General features: G+C 32.9%; 1 protein-coding gene across 1 annotated transcript; it reads left to right on the forward strand.

Annotated features, from left to right (window-relative positions):
• The first annotated feature begins 1,957 nt into the window (after positions 1 to 1,957).
• On the forward strand, positions 1,958 to 3,418 carry LOC133805821 (uncharacterized). Its single transcript, XM_062243972.1, has 4 exons — positions 1,958 to 2,189; positions 2,268 to 2,390; positions 2,586 to 3,079; positions 3,254 to 3,418. The coding sequence occupies exons 1-4, from the start codon at positions 1,958 to 1,960 to the stop codon at positions 3,416 to 3,418; spliced, it is 1,014 nt and encodes a 337-aa protein (XP_062099956.1).
• The last annotated feature ends 12,280 nt before the right edge of the window (positions 3,419 to 15,698 follow it).

Below are 15,698 nucleotides of genomic sequence, written 5' to 3' on the forward strand. Positions count from 1 at the left end.
AAATCAAATAAATTCCAACATTCTTCCAATCATACGAGCTGCAATCTTTGAAGATTCCGGCGACCTGCATATCCACTACACGATCAAGAAACAAGGTTTGCAAGAAATCGTCTCCACTGTCAAATATATTCTATTGTAATTTTCTTTTATTTGGAAATTATCTTAAATCTTCTACATAAAACTATATTATTTGCATACAAAATCAAAATTATAGATGAACTATTTTCTTGATTATAATGATAATGATCATGATCATAATGTGCTTGCTGAAAAACACAAACAATTTATAAACTAAAAAAGTGAAAAAAATTATCCAAACCCACTGGTTTGTGTACATTGATTAACCAAAAAATAGACAAGAGACAAGAACTCTGAAAGTTTTACATTCTAATTTGTCTTTACAATAAAAAGAATAATTTGATATTAGTGTGAATTTTAACTACCAAAACATTCAGTAACATTAGGATAACCAGTTACTTGGAAAAACAATCAATAAATTCAACTAAATGTTTCAGTAGGGTATGCACTACAGATTAAGGGAACCAGTTACCTTCCCACTGGTTTGTGTACATTGATTAACCAAAAAATAGACAAGAAACAAGAACTCTGAAAATTTTACATTCTAATTTGTCTTTACAATAAAAAAAAATTATTTGATGTAAGTGTGAAGTTTTACTGCAAAAACAATCAGTAACAATAGGGTAACCAAACCAGTTACCCTAAAAACAGCCAATATATAAAACTAAGTGGAAATTACAACTATATAAAAATAAGTGTAAAAACAGTCAATATGATTAATATATTAAGGTAACCAGTTACCCTACAAAAAAAGTCAATGTATAAAAACTAAGTGTAACCAGTTACCCTGGAAAAACAGATAATATATAAAACTAATTGGAAAAACAATCAATATATAAAACTAAGTGTAACCAGTTACCCTACAAAAGCTAAATGTTTCAGAAGAAGATGTGATTAAAGATTAAGTTAACCAGATACCTATCCTATTTAGAACAAACTAACTGCTTAAAAATTGCCAAATTTTGCAGGTATGGACAATACTACTTCTTTGGTTCAATATGGAGGCAAGTGGAATGAAAACAACGAGTACCAAGGGTACACAATGACTGTGATATTAATACCACCAAATTGTTCTCTTGACAAATTGGTGAACTTGATAAAAAAGGACATAAAGGAAACAACGACAACTATTGAAATTTCTTATCAAGTAGAAAAAGGAACACCACCAATGAAGATTGTAACAGACAATTCAGTGTTGTTCTACATGGAAATAAAGAAAAAAGTTGTTGTAAAAATAACAGACTTACCATTGTGTGTCACTATAGTTCAAGAATCAAGCAATGAAAATGACATTCTTCTACTAGCAAATCAAAAAGCTGCAGCAGAAGAAATGGAAGTGGGGACATTATTAATGCAAGCAAACCAAGCTTCCATCAATGAACAAATGTTACTTGAAGAAGGAATGTCAAGCACAACAAATGAGGGCATAAATGTGTCATACATACCTCATTTTGCTGAAGAAGTAGCTGATTTCATAATTGAAGACAATACAAATAGAAAAAGAAGTTGGTGGAAATCCAAATAGTAATATCTGATTACAGAATCAACACAATAGAGCAAGGTCAAATTTACAAGGACAAGAACACAATCAAATCAGCTCTTAGCTACTATGCAATGATGCATAACTTCCAGTTCAAAACAAAAAGATCAGAACCAAGAGAGTACCTAGTTACCTGCGCAGATGAAACATGCAATTTGTTGGTGAGAGCATCTAAGTACATAAATCAAGATTTATTCAAGGTACGGAAATGCAATCCAAAACACACTTGCTCTGTTGAAATTTATGGAAGATCATAGGCAAACAAAAGGCATCGTAATTGGTGAATTAATAAAGAATAAGTACAAGTCAATCAAAAGAAATTACACTCCAAATGACATCATGAATGATATGAATGATGACTTTGGAGTAACTATGGGATACACAAAAGCATGGAGATCAAGAGAAAAAGCTTTGCGTCTAATAAGAGGGAACCCCGATGATTCATATCAAAAGTTGCCAATGTATCTTTACACGTTAAAGCAAGCAAATCCAGGAATAATAACACACCTACTCACAGATAAGGAAGATAGATTCAAATATCTATACATAGCTTTCTCTAACTCAATCAAGGGTTAGAGATACTTGAGGCCTATAATTGTTGTTGATGGAACTTTCTTGAAAAATGCACATGGTGGTACCCTATTTTCAGCATCAACGTTAGATTCAAACAACAACATTTTCGTGTTGGCTTTTGGAATAGAAGACTCTGAAAATGATAACTCATGGCTTTGGTCCTTCTCCAAACTGAGAAACACCTATGGAGAACCCGAAGGTATGATAGCTTCAATTATATATTCTTGTTTACAAATACATAGGAACATTTTACCAAAAAAAAATACACAAATACATGCTATTTATTTTAGTATCTGAATAAAGTAACTGGTTACCTTTACCAAAATTTTAAAAAAAAATACCTAATTTTTGTTTTTTATTTTAAAATATTTATACTCCACGGGATTGGCTATAGTTTCCGACAGACACAAGAGCATAGACAATGCAGTACATATGGTGTATCCAAATGCTTTCCATGGAGCTTGCATGCTTCACTTGCTCAATAATTTGAAAAGCAAATATGGAAGCCATGGAGAAGAGCTACAAATGAAATTCATTGCAGCAGCAAAAGCATACACAAAAACAGAAACTGAACAGTACATGAGAGGCCTTGATAGACTTGACAGACGCATTAGACCCTATTTAGAGAAAGCCTATGAAACTTGGGCAAGATCATACTCACCAACAAAAAGATACACCATGATGACATCCAACATCGCAGAATCACTCAACACTGCACTAAAAGCTGCAAGAAATCTCTCCATTGATATCTTGGTTGAATGCCTTAGAAGTTTGGTTCAAAAGTGGGTTTGGAACAACTCAAATAATGCAAACGGAACATTCACAAAAGTCTCTACAACAACAGAGAATGAATTGAGACATGACATTGTTTCAAAAATGAAGTATGAGGTATGCAACTAAACTTATTCTTACTATTCTTTATTCTGTCAATAGATGGTAACCAGTTACCTTCCATAACAACAGAAAAAAAAATTACACAAAAGGATAACTAGTTACTTTCAATGCTAATTCTAGATAAAATGTTTATTATCTGATTCTATTTCATGACAAAACTATTTTTAGGTCTTGCCTTTCAACACAATAGAATACCAAGTTTGTGATCAAAAGGGGATAAATTTCACAGTAAATATACATAAAAGAACATGTACTTGCAATAGATTTCAAGAAGATGAAATGCCTTGTGGCCATGCAGTAGCTGTCATTGCAAAGAGAAACTTGAGTGTGTGATTATTGTGCAAAGTTCTACAGAACAGAAACATTGAAAGCATTGTATCAAGAAAATGTTCATCCTTTGCCCTATAAAGATGAATGGAATCTCCCACAACACTTGGACATAATGGTGTTGCCTCCAAAGACAACATTCCCTGCAAGAAGACCAAGAAAGAAAAGAATAAGATCAAGAGGGGAACCTAAAGTAATAATCACCTGTGGGAAATGTGGGCAACCGGGACATAACAGGAAGACTTGCGGGAATCCTCTAACTGAGAAGCCAAACAAATAGAAAAAGCCAAAGACATAGATTCATATTTTACAGGAAAACAAACCTTTAATAGCTTTATTCATTGAAAGAGTGACTTTCATATTCATCAAGTATTATTCAGTATTTTTAATAAAATTGTTTCAAATTTAAACACATTGATTGATTATGCAAACTTATAAAATCCTTTCAAACTAATTTCTTGGATTTGTTTACTTCTTATTTATCAATGCTACAATCAGTATAAATACACCATAAGGAAACAAACATGAACGTAACCAGTTACCCAAAAGTAACAACAAAACAACGATAAAGGTAACTGGTTACACTGACATTACAATACAAGATAAATTACCCACTATAACATTCTAAAAGCCAAAAAAAAATTAAAACATTTACTTTCTTCTATCACAAACTCCTCTATATATAATATTAAAGTTACTTTATATTAACTTAATAAACTGGTTGCATTACTATAATAAGACAAACTTAGTGAAAAAATCTAAAAAACACTTAAGTAACCAGTTATCCTGAGTATATTACGAAACCAACAGCCTAAGTACCTGGTTACCCTCAAAATCATTGTTTCTCAAATAACACCAAGAAAATTAGTTAAACAACCCAACTAGGAACTAGTTACCCTCAAATAATTCCATAAAACATTGTAAAAAAAATATGAAAACTAGCTACCTACTTTAAAGTGTTATATAAAATATATATTAATAGTTGAAATAAAAAACAACAAACCAATGGGGAAAAAACACTTAAGTAACTAGTTACCCTCAGTATGTTAGCAAAGAAACAACGTGGGTACCTGGTTACCCTCTAAAATAACAAATGAATTAACAAAAGGCTATACTGATATATATATAATGACCTTAAGAATCCTAATGTTTTACATAAGCAGAAATTTAAAATAGCTAACTGTAAAACTACAAATTGATCCATCATTTAATTACTGTTATAGAAAAATAAAAAAGCAAAAGAAACATAATATCACTATGCAACAATTTTCATTCTCTTCCGTCTCCTCTCCAAAAGCCTTTCATTGAACTCATCGCTAGTTAAGTATCCATCAAGTTCTTTGTTCTTTCCATGATAGTACAAGCTGCCAGCAATGTCTTCGCGAATGAGACGAACATCAATATGTTAAGGCATCTCATTCTCCTTCCCAAGTATTATTTGCTCGGAAAAATAAGTGGAAAACACCCCACAATCGCTGCATAATGGAAACAGGTAAAAAAAACAACTAAGAACATATAAACAATAAGGAAAAAAAAGCTAAAATCAAATAAACAAACTAATCAATCACTTTGTTGAGGAATGCCTCTAGCAATGCTCAACTTCAAAGCCTCATTATCTGCCACATCATACATAATAACATCAATATTAATATCTTGATGATCATAGAAACCAATCTTCTCCAGTAGAAGAGGAATCAAAACAGCAAATGCCTCAACTACAGGTAAAGTCTGATTTTCATGCTTTGCACCAGACATTGAATCATACACTGTAAGTGATCTCTGTTGTATATTAAAGTGCAACACAATCGAGTGCATAAGAGTCTTCACATTAACAGGCATGACAACATCATCAAGCAAATTCCAATGAGTTGCACAAAACATGGATTCCCCCTTCATTATCTTCAAAGCAACGCAACTCTCATCTACTTTAAATGCACCACTACCGTTTTTCTTAAAATCTTCATACATAAACACTATGTTTTGCCCAAAACAAGTGTCAATCGTAGATACTCTCCTCTTCAAATCTTTAGACAATTTAACCTTTCTCCTCAAGTAATACATTATCACATCAATATGCTGCATAATAAAAAAATATATCCTTATAAGATGATATATATAGAAACCAATCAACTATAACAGACAATAAAACTTTATTACACATGGGTAACTGGTTACCATCATCAACACAAAACAGTTACAAATCTTGGGTAACCAGTTGCCCAATGAACTACAACAAAGCAAACAGTAAGGGAACTGGTTACCCAATAACATCATAATATATATCATAAATAGATCACTAGACTTAATACCTTTTAAAACAAAAAAAAAAAAAGCTCAACATGAAAAAATAGATAAAATAAAAGGAAGAATCTCACTAATGAATCAACAAATTGTTTTATTATTTTATAATATAATGCAATATTATATTATATTATAATATAATGTTTAGATTAAATAAATGTGATAAAGTGTGTCAATATTGTAACATATAATAGAGAGTTACAATATTTAGATATATGAGATATATCCAAATAATGTAACATATTTGGTGTTACAAATTTGTAACTTCCAAATATTACCCTTTATTGTGTAAAATTGTTGTTACACAATATTGAGATGAATTTCATAAAGCCATATGTGATATGGCTATTAGAGATATGATTTTAACCCCAATAATGTGTTTTGGGAGTTACAAAATCATTTGGGAGGGTTTGGAACCGTTTGGAAAAACAGCACATTTTTAAGTTCTGAAATTCATCGGTGGCCGCGGACTGTGGGACAGAGACCAGTGGCCGCGGCCACTAATGTCTCTGGCCGCGACCACAGGCCAAAAGCTGACCAATTTTCAGTTTTTTCAATCTTTGTTGAACGGCTCAAAAAACTCAAATAACTCACAAATCTCCTTTTTAATTCCATATTAATCCAATTAAATATTGGTAACTTCCATGGGGGTTGGTGGAATTTGAAATTCAAAGGGTGTCACTAAACTCTATAAATAGGAGCCTATAGCTCACTTGTAAGACACAACATTTCTATCCATTAGAGCACTTGGCTAGAAACACCTTGAGGCTTGATAATTCCAGAAAGCTTTTCCAATATCTGAGAGAGATCCATTAGTGCTTGAGTTAGGGGGAAATAAGCTTTTGGACAAAGGTTTTAAACCTTGTTCAAGTTGGTGATCCCCAACCCTCTTCACTTAGGTTATGTAAGTGAGAGTTTCTTGTATTTCTGTTCTTCTTTCTATTGTATTGTTTTCTTCTTATTCTCTTGTTCTTTTTACTTGTATTTCTTGTTCAAGAGTTGTAATCTTTCCTTTTCTTTTGTTTCCAATACTTTACTTTATTTGTAACATTTTGCTTAGAGTTGTATTTAACTATTCTCTTCTTCTTCATCATCTTCTTCATTTCCTTTGTTTATTTGTAATTTTCAGTTATAGAGTTGTAACTCCTTTTAATCAATCATTATTTATTTGTAATATATTGCATAGAGTTGTAATATTATTATCAATTTTCATTGAGGAAAAACAATTTTTCATAACATTCAAAAGCTTATCCCTTTTTGTTTCAATGGAAGGGGAGACAATCAAGATCATGAACCAAGACCTAGTGAGATTGGATAGGTTTGATGGATCCAATTTTACTAGATGGCAAGACAAGGTGAGGTTTCTTTTAACCACTCTTAAAATCTCCTACATCCTTGAGTCATCCTTGGCACCTCTAGCCGAGCCATCCGACAAAGACACTCCCGAGGAGGTGGAGAAGAGAAGGAAGAGGGAGGAGGACAACCTTCTTTGTAGGGGTCATATCCTCAACACCCTATCCAATAGGCTCTATGACCTCTACACCGTGACCAAATCGGCCAAGGAGATATGGGATGCACTTGAGAAAAAGTTTAAGGCAGAAGAGGAAGGTACCAAAAAAAGTTTGATATCTCAATACTTCGATTTCAAATTTTTTGGTGATAAACATATTCTTCCTCAAATTCATGAATTGCAAATTATTGTTAATAAATTGAAAGTGTTAAAGATTGAGCTTCTCGAGGCCTTTCAAGTTGGTGCTATAGTGGCTAAATTACCACCAACTTGGAAGAGCTATAGGAAAAGAATCCTTCATAAAAATGAGGATTATTCTTTGGAGGAGATCCAAAAGCATATTCGAATCGAAGAGGAATCGATATGTAGAGATAAACTTGTGGAGGGGTCTAATGGAGAGACTTCCAAAGCAAATGCGGTGTCACAACCAAAACATCCCAAAAACAAAGGGAAAAGGGGTAATGACAAACCTTTGGGACCAAAAATCAGCCCAAACAAGTTTAAGGGCAAGAAAGGTCCTTGCTTTGTGTGTGGGAAAAAGGATCACTATGCTAGAGAGTGTAGGCATAGAAAAGATCAACAAGGACCTAAGGTGAACGCAACTCAAGAGGAAAATATAGTTGCTACCCTTAGTGAGGTGAATGCGGTCCAAGGCAAGGTGAAAAGGTGGTGGTATGATACATGTGCCACCGTCCATGTCATCTATGACAAATCATTGTTCAAGACCTTTGAAGAGTCAAAGGGCAACCATGAGATACAAATGGGCAATGAGAGCAAATCCAAGGTACTTGGCAAATGTACTATTGATGTCTACTTCACCTCCGGCAAGAAAGTTACATTAGTGAATGTACTTTATGTTCCCGAAATTAGTAGAAACTTGGTAAGTGGTGATTTTCTTAGCAAGCCCGGCATTAAAGCCGTGTTTGAGTCCGGTAAACTTATACTTACCAAATCAAATGTATTTTTGGGAAAGGGGTACTCTTGTGAGGGTATGGTTAAATTGTGCACCAGTGATGTAACTTTCAATGTTATCAATAAAAATGCTAATTCCGCCTATATTGTTGAGTATGATTCTTTATTTTTGTGGCATCTTAGACTATCGCATATAGGTTTTTCTACCATGAAAAGAGTAGTAAAATGTGGTATGATTGCATGCAATATTAAAAACTATGGTAAATGTGAAACATGTGTTAAGGCAAAAATGATTAAGAAACCATTTCCTAGTGTAGAAAGATCATCTAATTTACTAGATTTAATCCATAGTGATCTTTGTGAATTAAATGTTGTTTTAACTAGAGGTGGTAAAAGGTATTTTCTTACTTTTATAGATGATTTTAGTAGATATACCTATGTGTTTCTTTTAAAGCATAAAGATGAAACTTTTGATACTTTTAAATTGTATAAATTAGAAATTTAAAATCAACTAAATAAAAAGATTAAGGTGCTAAGAAGTGATAGAGGAGGAGAATACTTCTCTAATGAATTCAATACATTTTGTGAAGAAAATTGTATAATTCATGAGTGCACTGCACCTTATACACCACAACACAATGGTGTTGCCGAAAGGAAAAATAGGACTTATCTAGAGATGATAAATTCTATGTTGGTGTTTTCTAAGTTGAACTTCAACTTATGGGGTGAAGCGCTTTTAACCGCTTGTCACATTCTTAATCGAATACCGATGAAGAAAAATGAGATATCTCCATATGAGTTATGGAAAGGAAGAAAACCCAACGTAGGGTACTTCAAAGTGTGGGGGTGTCTTGCATATTGCAAGAAAAACGAACCTAATAGAACAAAGTTAGGTTCAATAGCCATAAAGTGTGCTTTTGTTGGTTATGCCAACAATAGTAAAGCTTATAGGCTATTAGACTTAGAGTCTAATATTACAATTGAATCTAGAGAAGTTGAATTCTTTGAGAATATGTTATGTGACAACAATTCTCAAGCTTCAACATCTCTAAAGGAGAATTTGTTATATGAGAACAATTCTCAAGCTTCTACATCCAAAGTTGATTCTCAAGAGGAGAATTCTCAAAAGGATGTAAAGCAACACTTTGAACCTAGAAGAAGTCAAAGGCTTAAAAATCATAAAAGTCTAGTAGTGGATGAGATAGATTCTCAACGAATTTCATTCTACATGGTAGAAGGATATAGAGAGGAAGTCATTAGGAAAATTCCTATTGTACTTCTCGTTGAGGATGATCCTAAGACTTATAGAGAAGCTATGCAATCGAGAGATAGTGCATTTTGGAAAGAATCCATCAATGATGAGATGGATTCCATTCTTTCCAATAACACTTGGGAATTGGTAGACCTCCCACCGGGGTCTAAGCCAATTGGGTGTAAGTGGGTATTTAGGAGAAAATATCACACTGACGACACTATCCAAACCTTTAAAACTAGATTAGTAGCTAAAGGGTTTAGGCAAAAAGAGGGTATCGATTATTTTGATACCTATGCGCCTGTTGCAAGAACAACTTCTATAAGAATTTTGTTCGCTTTAGCATCTATACACAACTTGTATGTTCATCAAATAGATGTCAAAACGGCATTCCTTAATGGTGATCTCAATGAGGAGGTCTATATGGAACAACCCGAAGGGTTTGTCCTACCAAAATATGAACATAAAGTTTGTAGACTTGTAAAATCCTTCTATGGATTGAAACAAGCTCCTAAGCAATGGCATGAGAAATTTGATCAAGCCATCATGTCTAATGGGTTTAGACATAACAATGGAGACAAGTGTTTGTATTCCAAAACTTGTAAGGGATATGTGATCATTGTTTGCTTATATGTGGATGACATGCTTATTCTAAGTAATAGCATGAAAGGGATAGAAGAAACGAAGAGGTTTCTATCATCAACCTCAAGATGAAAGATCTTGGAGAAGTTGATACCATACTCAGTATCAAAGTAAAGAAACATAGTGGGGGTTTTGCTTTAGGGCAAGCCCACTATGTTGAGAAAATATTGAACAAATTTAACAATCTCAAGGTTAAAGATGCCAATACTCCATTCGATCATAGTGTAAAACTAGAGAAGAATAAAGGAAGAGCGGTGGCTTAATTGGAGTACGCTAGTGCTATAGGGAGTCTAATGTACGCTGCCCAGTGTATTAGACCTGATATATCATTTGCGGTAAGTAAACTTAGTAGGTTTACAAGTAACCCAAGTGTGAATCACTGGAAGGCAATTGGAAGAGCCCTAGGTTATCTTAAGAAAACCAAAGGACTAAGCCTTCACTACTCCAAATTTCCTTCGATTTTAGAAGGAAATACAGATGCAAGTTGGATATCCAATCTTGGGGACAACTTGTCCACAACTGGTTGGGTATTTACACTTGGTCGAGGTGCAATTTCTTGGGGTTCCAAGAAACAAACCTGTATATCTCATTCCACTATGGAAGCAGAGTTCATAGCTCTAGATGCTACCAGCAAAGAGGTCGAATGGTTAAGGGATCTGTTGATAGAGATTCCCCCAATCAAAGATAATGTGTCTACTATATGGATACATTGTGATAGCCAAGCAACATTGGCTAGAGCATACATCGGAGTGTATAATGGGAAGTCTAGACACATTAGTCTAAGACATGGATATGTAAGAGAATTGTTTCAAAGAGGAGTCATCTCAATATCCTATGTGAGAACAAGTGAAAATCTGGCGGATCCTTTCACTAAGCCACTAACGAGGGATTTAGTGGCTGCATCAACTCGAGGGATGGGACTTAAACTCCCTAAAGAGATTCACGATTGATGGTAACCTATCTTAACACTAGTTATTCAGCTAGTGTTAGGTTCAATAGGTAACAACAAGTCAATCAAGTGAATATTAGTTGTACTCAAAACAAGTCCCATCTGAGATATTGAGTACTTGTGTGTTACCAAGTGGAGGGTTAAAACCGAAATGTTTTTTAATAGAATTCAGTCTTATAAAGACAAGTATTTTTGGTAACAAAATACTGTAAGAATTCTACCTATATGGACCTAGGGGTGGTGCCGCCTCTCATGAGAATTGGGAGTATTCTCAAGAACGTCCATGAATGGAAAGTGCACATGGCCATTAACGGTGCAAAGCGAGACATAGAGGTCTCAAGTGAACATCGCAAAGGTGTGTGTGTTATCACCGATTTGTCATCATGAAAAGTTGGTTCAATGCCTAGTGCAACCTAATTTTTGACAAATTTTGGGATAATTACACTATAGTAAAGTTCAAGTTGAAAAACACTTTGCTTTATGCACTAATGCAATGACTCCTATAAGAGAGAGTTCTTATTTAATCAAGTGGGGGATATGTTATATTTCAAAATATAATGATTGATTAAATAAGTGTTACAATAGATGACTATTTAATCTAGTGGGGGAATGTTATATTATTTTATAATATAATGTAATATTATATTATATTATATTATAATATAATGTTTAGATTAAATAAATGTGTCACATATTGTAACATATAATAGAGAGTTACAATATTTAGATATATGAGATATATCCAAATAATGTAACATATTTGGTGTTACAAATTTGTAACTTCCAAATATTACCCTTTATTGTGTAAAATTGTTGTTACACAATATTGAGATGAATTTCATAAAGCCATATGTGATATGGCTGTTAGAGATATGATTTTAACCCCAATAATGTGTTTTGGGAGGGTTTGGAACCGTTTGGAAAAACAGCACATTTTTAAGTGCTGAAATTGGTCGGTGGCCGCGGCCACTGAATGTTGGTGGCCGCGGACTGTGGGACAGAGACCAGTGGCCGCGGCCACTAATGTCTCTGGCCGCGACCACAGACCAAAAGCTGACCAATTTTCAGTTTTTTCAATCTTTGTTGAACGGCTCAAAAAACTCAAATAACTCACAAATCTCCTTTTTAATTCCATATTAATCCAATTAAATATTGGTAACTGCCATGGGGGTTGGTGGAATTTGAAATTCAAAGGGTGTCTCTAAACTCTATAAATAGGAGCCTATAGCTCACTTGTAAGACACAACATTTCTATCCATTAGAGCACTTGGCTAGAAACACCTTGAGGCTTGATAATTCCATAAAGCTTTTCCAATATCTGAGAGAGATCACTTAGTGCATGAGTTAGGGGGAAATAAGCTTTTGGACAATGGTTTTAAACCTTGTTCAAGTTGGTGATCCCCAACCCTCTTCACTTAGGTTGTGTAAGTGAGAGTTTCTTGTATTTCTGTTCTTCTTTCTATTGTATTGTTTTCTTCTTATTCTCTTGTTCTTTTTACTTGTATTTCTTGTTCAAGAGTTGTAATCTTTCCTTTTCTTTTGTTTCAAACACTTTATTTTATTTGTAACATTTTGCTAAGAGTTGTATTTTACTATTCTCTTCTTCTTCATCATCTTCTTCATTTCCTTTGTTTATTTGTAATGTTCAGTTATAGAATTGTAACTCCTTTTAATCAATCATTATTTATTTGTAATATATTGCATAGAGTTGTAATATTATTATCAATTTCCATTGAGGCAAAACAATTTTTCCTAACACAAATTGCCTAGAGAAATAAAGGCTATGAAACCAAGTCTTCTCAGAAATAAGGACAAAAGTGAAGTTAATTGGTGGGTCCACATAATTATTATCATATTTCTTGAACCTAAACAATACATTAAAAAACAAAATAAAAAAGTTAACAGATTAATCAGACATATTACGCATAGAAAAAACTTAAAAACAATTAATGGTTATACATACTTGTTCCTTTTCTTCAAATCACGTTTAATCCAGGAGTCAAACTCAGACAATTGTTCTTTAGTGTGATTATCACCAAGTTCATTGGAAAATGGACAAATATTATCCAATATTGTCCTCTTTCTTTTTTGTTTCACTCCGACTTTAGAAGATCCAAAATTTGTTAAGAAATGAGACTTTCCTAAAGTGCTCGGCTTCGCTTGCCTTTTCTTTCCCAAAATCAGTCCATTATCAATTGCTTGTGCATCATCATACAACACAGTCGACCACTTACTTTTATCCTCCAAAGAACTACTCTCTTTAAGTGGCCTCTCAACCGATTCATTAATAACTCTACATATTACATTAGAGACATGTTATGTGGGAGTTCGAGGACTTGAGCATACAGGTGAGTCAACCTTAATTGGCTCATAAAAAAGAAATAAATATGTACAACTAATGCTTCATTACAAACAAGCAAACAAGGGGAAAAATTACCAATTGCTTAAACAAATAAAAGGAAAAGAAAATCTTACTTTATCAGTAGTAAAAAATTGGGTAGCAATCTGAACAGAATGCTCCAAATAAGCCCCCAACTCCTCACCAATATCAACATTTTGGTAACCCCTAGAAGAATGGCCATAAAAAAAATCCTAAAAATACAAAATCAAGAAATTTTTACAAAAATTAGAACCAAATTAGACATAATAAAGGGAAACACTCAAACAATAGTAACCAGTTACCTCAGAATAAGCCTTAGCATGCATAAGATCTTCAAACTCCACCAACATTATGATTACCAGCAGCCATAGATGCCTTAATACCACCCAACAAAGATATAAAATAAGCAAAATCAGATGTGAAAGATTTCTTCAATTCAGAAATTGCAAGCAATATACACTTATGGGAATCTTGCACTTCAGCCAATTTTGATTGAATGGCAATAAGATCCTCATGCATATCTAATGGACTAGCATCATCATCAGGTGGATCTGTTGGCAAAATCTTACTCACAAAAGACAACCCTCTCAGTATAGGCAGTCTCATTTCTTCATTGGTAGGGATTATGACATTAACATCATACTGCAAGAATCAAAATTTATTTTTAAACAAACGACAAAAATAACTGTAATAAGTAACTAGTTACCCAAACATAAAACATACATAATAAAAATAGAATTGAATGACAAAAATGTTGGTTTTTATAGATCAAATCAGAGATTATACGCAGCGGAACAACAATCAAAATTGTTAATTTAATCCCACAAGATTTCTAGATCTACTTCTTCACATACATATATATATTGAATCAAAGATATGAATATAAAATTACCTCAAGTCCTTCCTTGCTGCTATCTTTTTGTATGGCAAAAAAATCCTTGAGATTTCATACCAAGATCTTCCAAAATGTTCTCAGCACACAAAGATCGAGTGTGGGCTCGCTATACAAAATAATACGCAAAATCTATTTATCAAATTTTCCCAACACATGAGATCTGATAAAGTTTGGACCTAAGTTTGTGAAGAACAGTGACCTATTCTTGTATCACTGTTCTCTTTCTCTCAAAGAGATTTCACGATATATTTTCTATCCCTGAAAAGTATCGTTCTGAAAAACTGATATCCTATATTTAATATATCCAATATATTAAAAATAAAATATTAGTTATTTTAAACAATTTGAAAATAACCAATCAATTATCAGATTTTGTTTAAATAATAATATTTTAATCATATTACAATATCTCATTATTTATTTAATATTTAAATAACTAAAATTGTGGAACCAAGAAACTACCAAGAGCTTCTTATGCGTGTAGCACAGTGACAGAGCACTGTGCTACACGTGTACCACATGCCAAGGAAGGCATGTGATTTTTCCCAATTTTTATTATTATTTAAATACTAAAATTCCCAAAAATAAATTAATTCAAAATTAATTATATTTTTGTTAAATCAAATAATTAATTAATTCTCAATTAATTAATTACACATAATTATACAATAATTATGTTTAGTGCATAGAAAAATATTTTACTTATCAAATAAGTCCTTTTGCCCATTTTTGTATTTACCTTTGTCAGTGTTTGTTTGAGCCATTTTGGGGACCATTGACCTATAACATTAAGCTCCAATAAATTGTAACTAAGTAATTAAACTCTTTAATTATAATAGTTAATTTATTAATTCTGATATTTCTCCACTATAAATTCAGAATTGCACTCTTTATGTTATAGATATACTTTTACAGAAGTCGTCCATTGATATAACCATCTTACAATAGTTCAACCCTCTAATTAATTAGTTCATAAATTAGAATGGAAGAATTACCATTTTACCTTTCTAATTTACTTCTTATTCCTTAAGTACCATTAATTCACTAGTGAATAATTAATCTATAATCTAATTATAGATTTGAGCTCAAAATCATTCAGTTCAAGAATTAACCCTTAAGGGGACTAATATACGATCCGTTAGGAAAGATTAGATTCCGTATTGTTGATACATGTTCCTAGCCATCCATGATATTAAATCTCCAAAACAAAAGTCATTAGCCTCATTCTATGAAGAGACCTTAACGAATGAATCAAAAGATTTAATAAACATGAACAGGAGTTCATGAACACTCATGATTTAGGTTGATCTATAAATGATCATCAGTTATGATATAAATTACAAGTCTTTATTGTTAAATGGTTTTTGGATAAAGAATTTTATTCATATCGGTCCATGTCATATATAATCATATTATATAAAGCACCTGTAACGACCCAAATTCAC

This window comes from Humulus lupulus, chromosome X, assembly GCF_963169125.1.
Source record: "Humulus lupulus chromosome X, drHumLupu1.1, whole genome shotgun sequence".
Taxonomy (NCBI): Eukaryota; Viridiplantae; Streptophyta; class Magnoliopsida; order Rosales; family Cannabaceae; genus Humulus; species Humulus lupulus.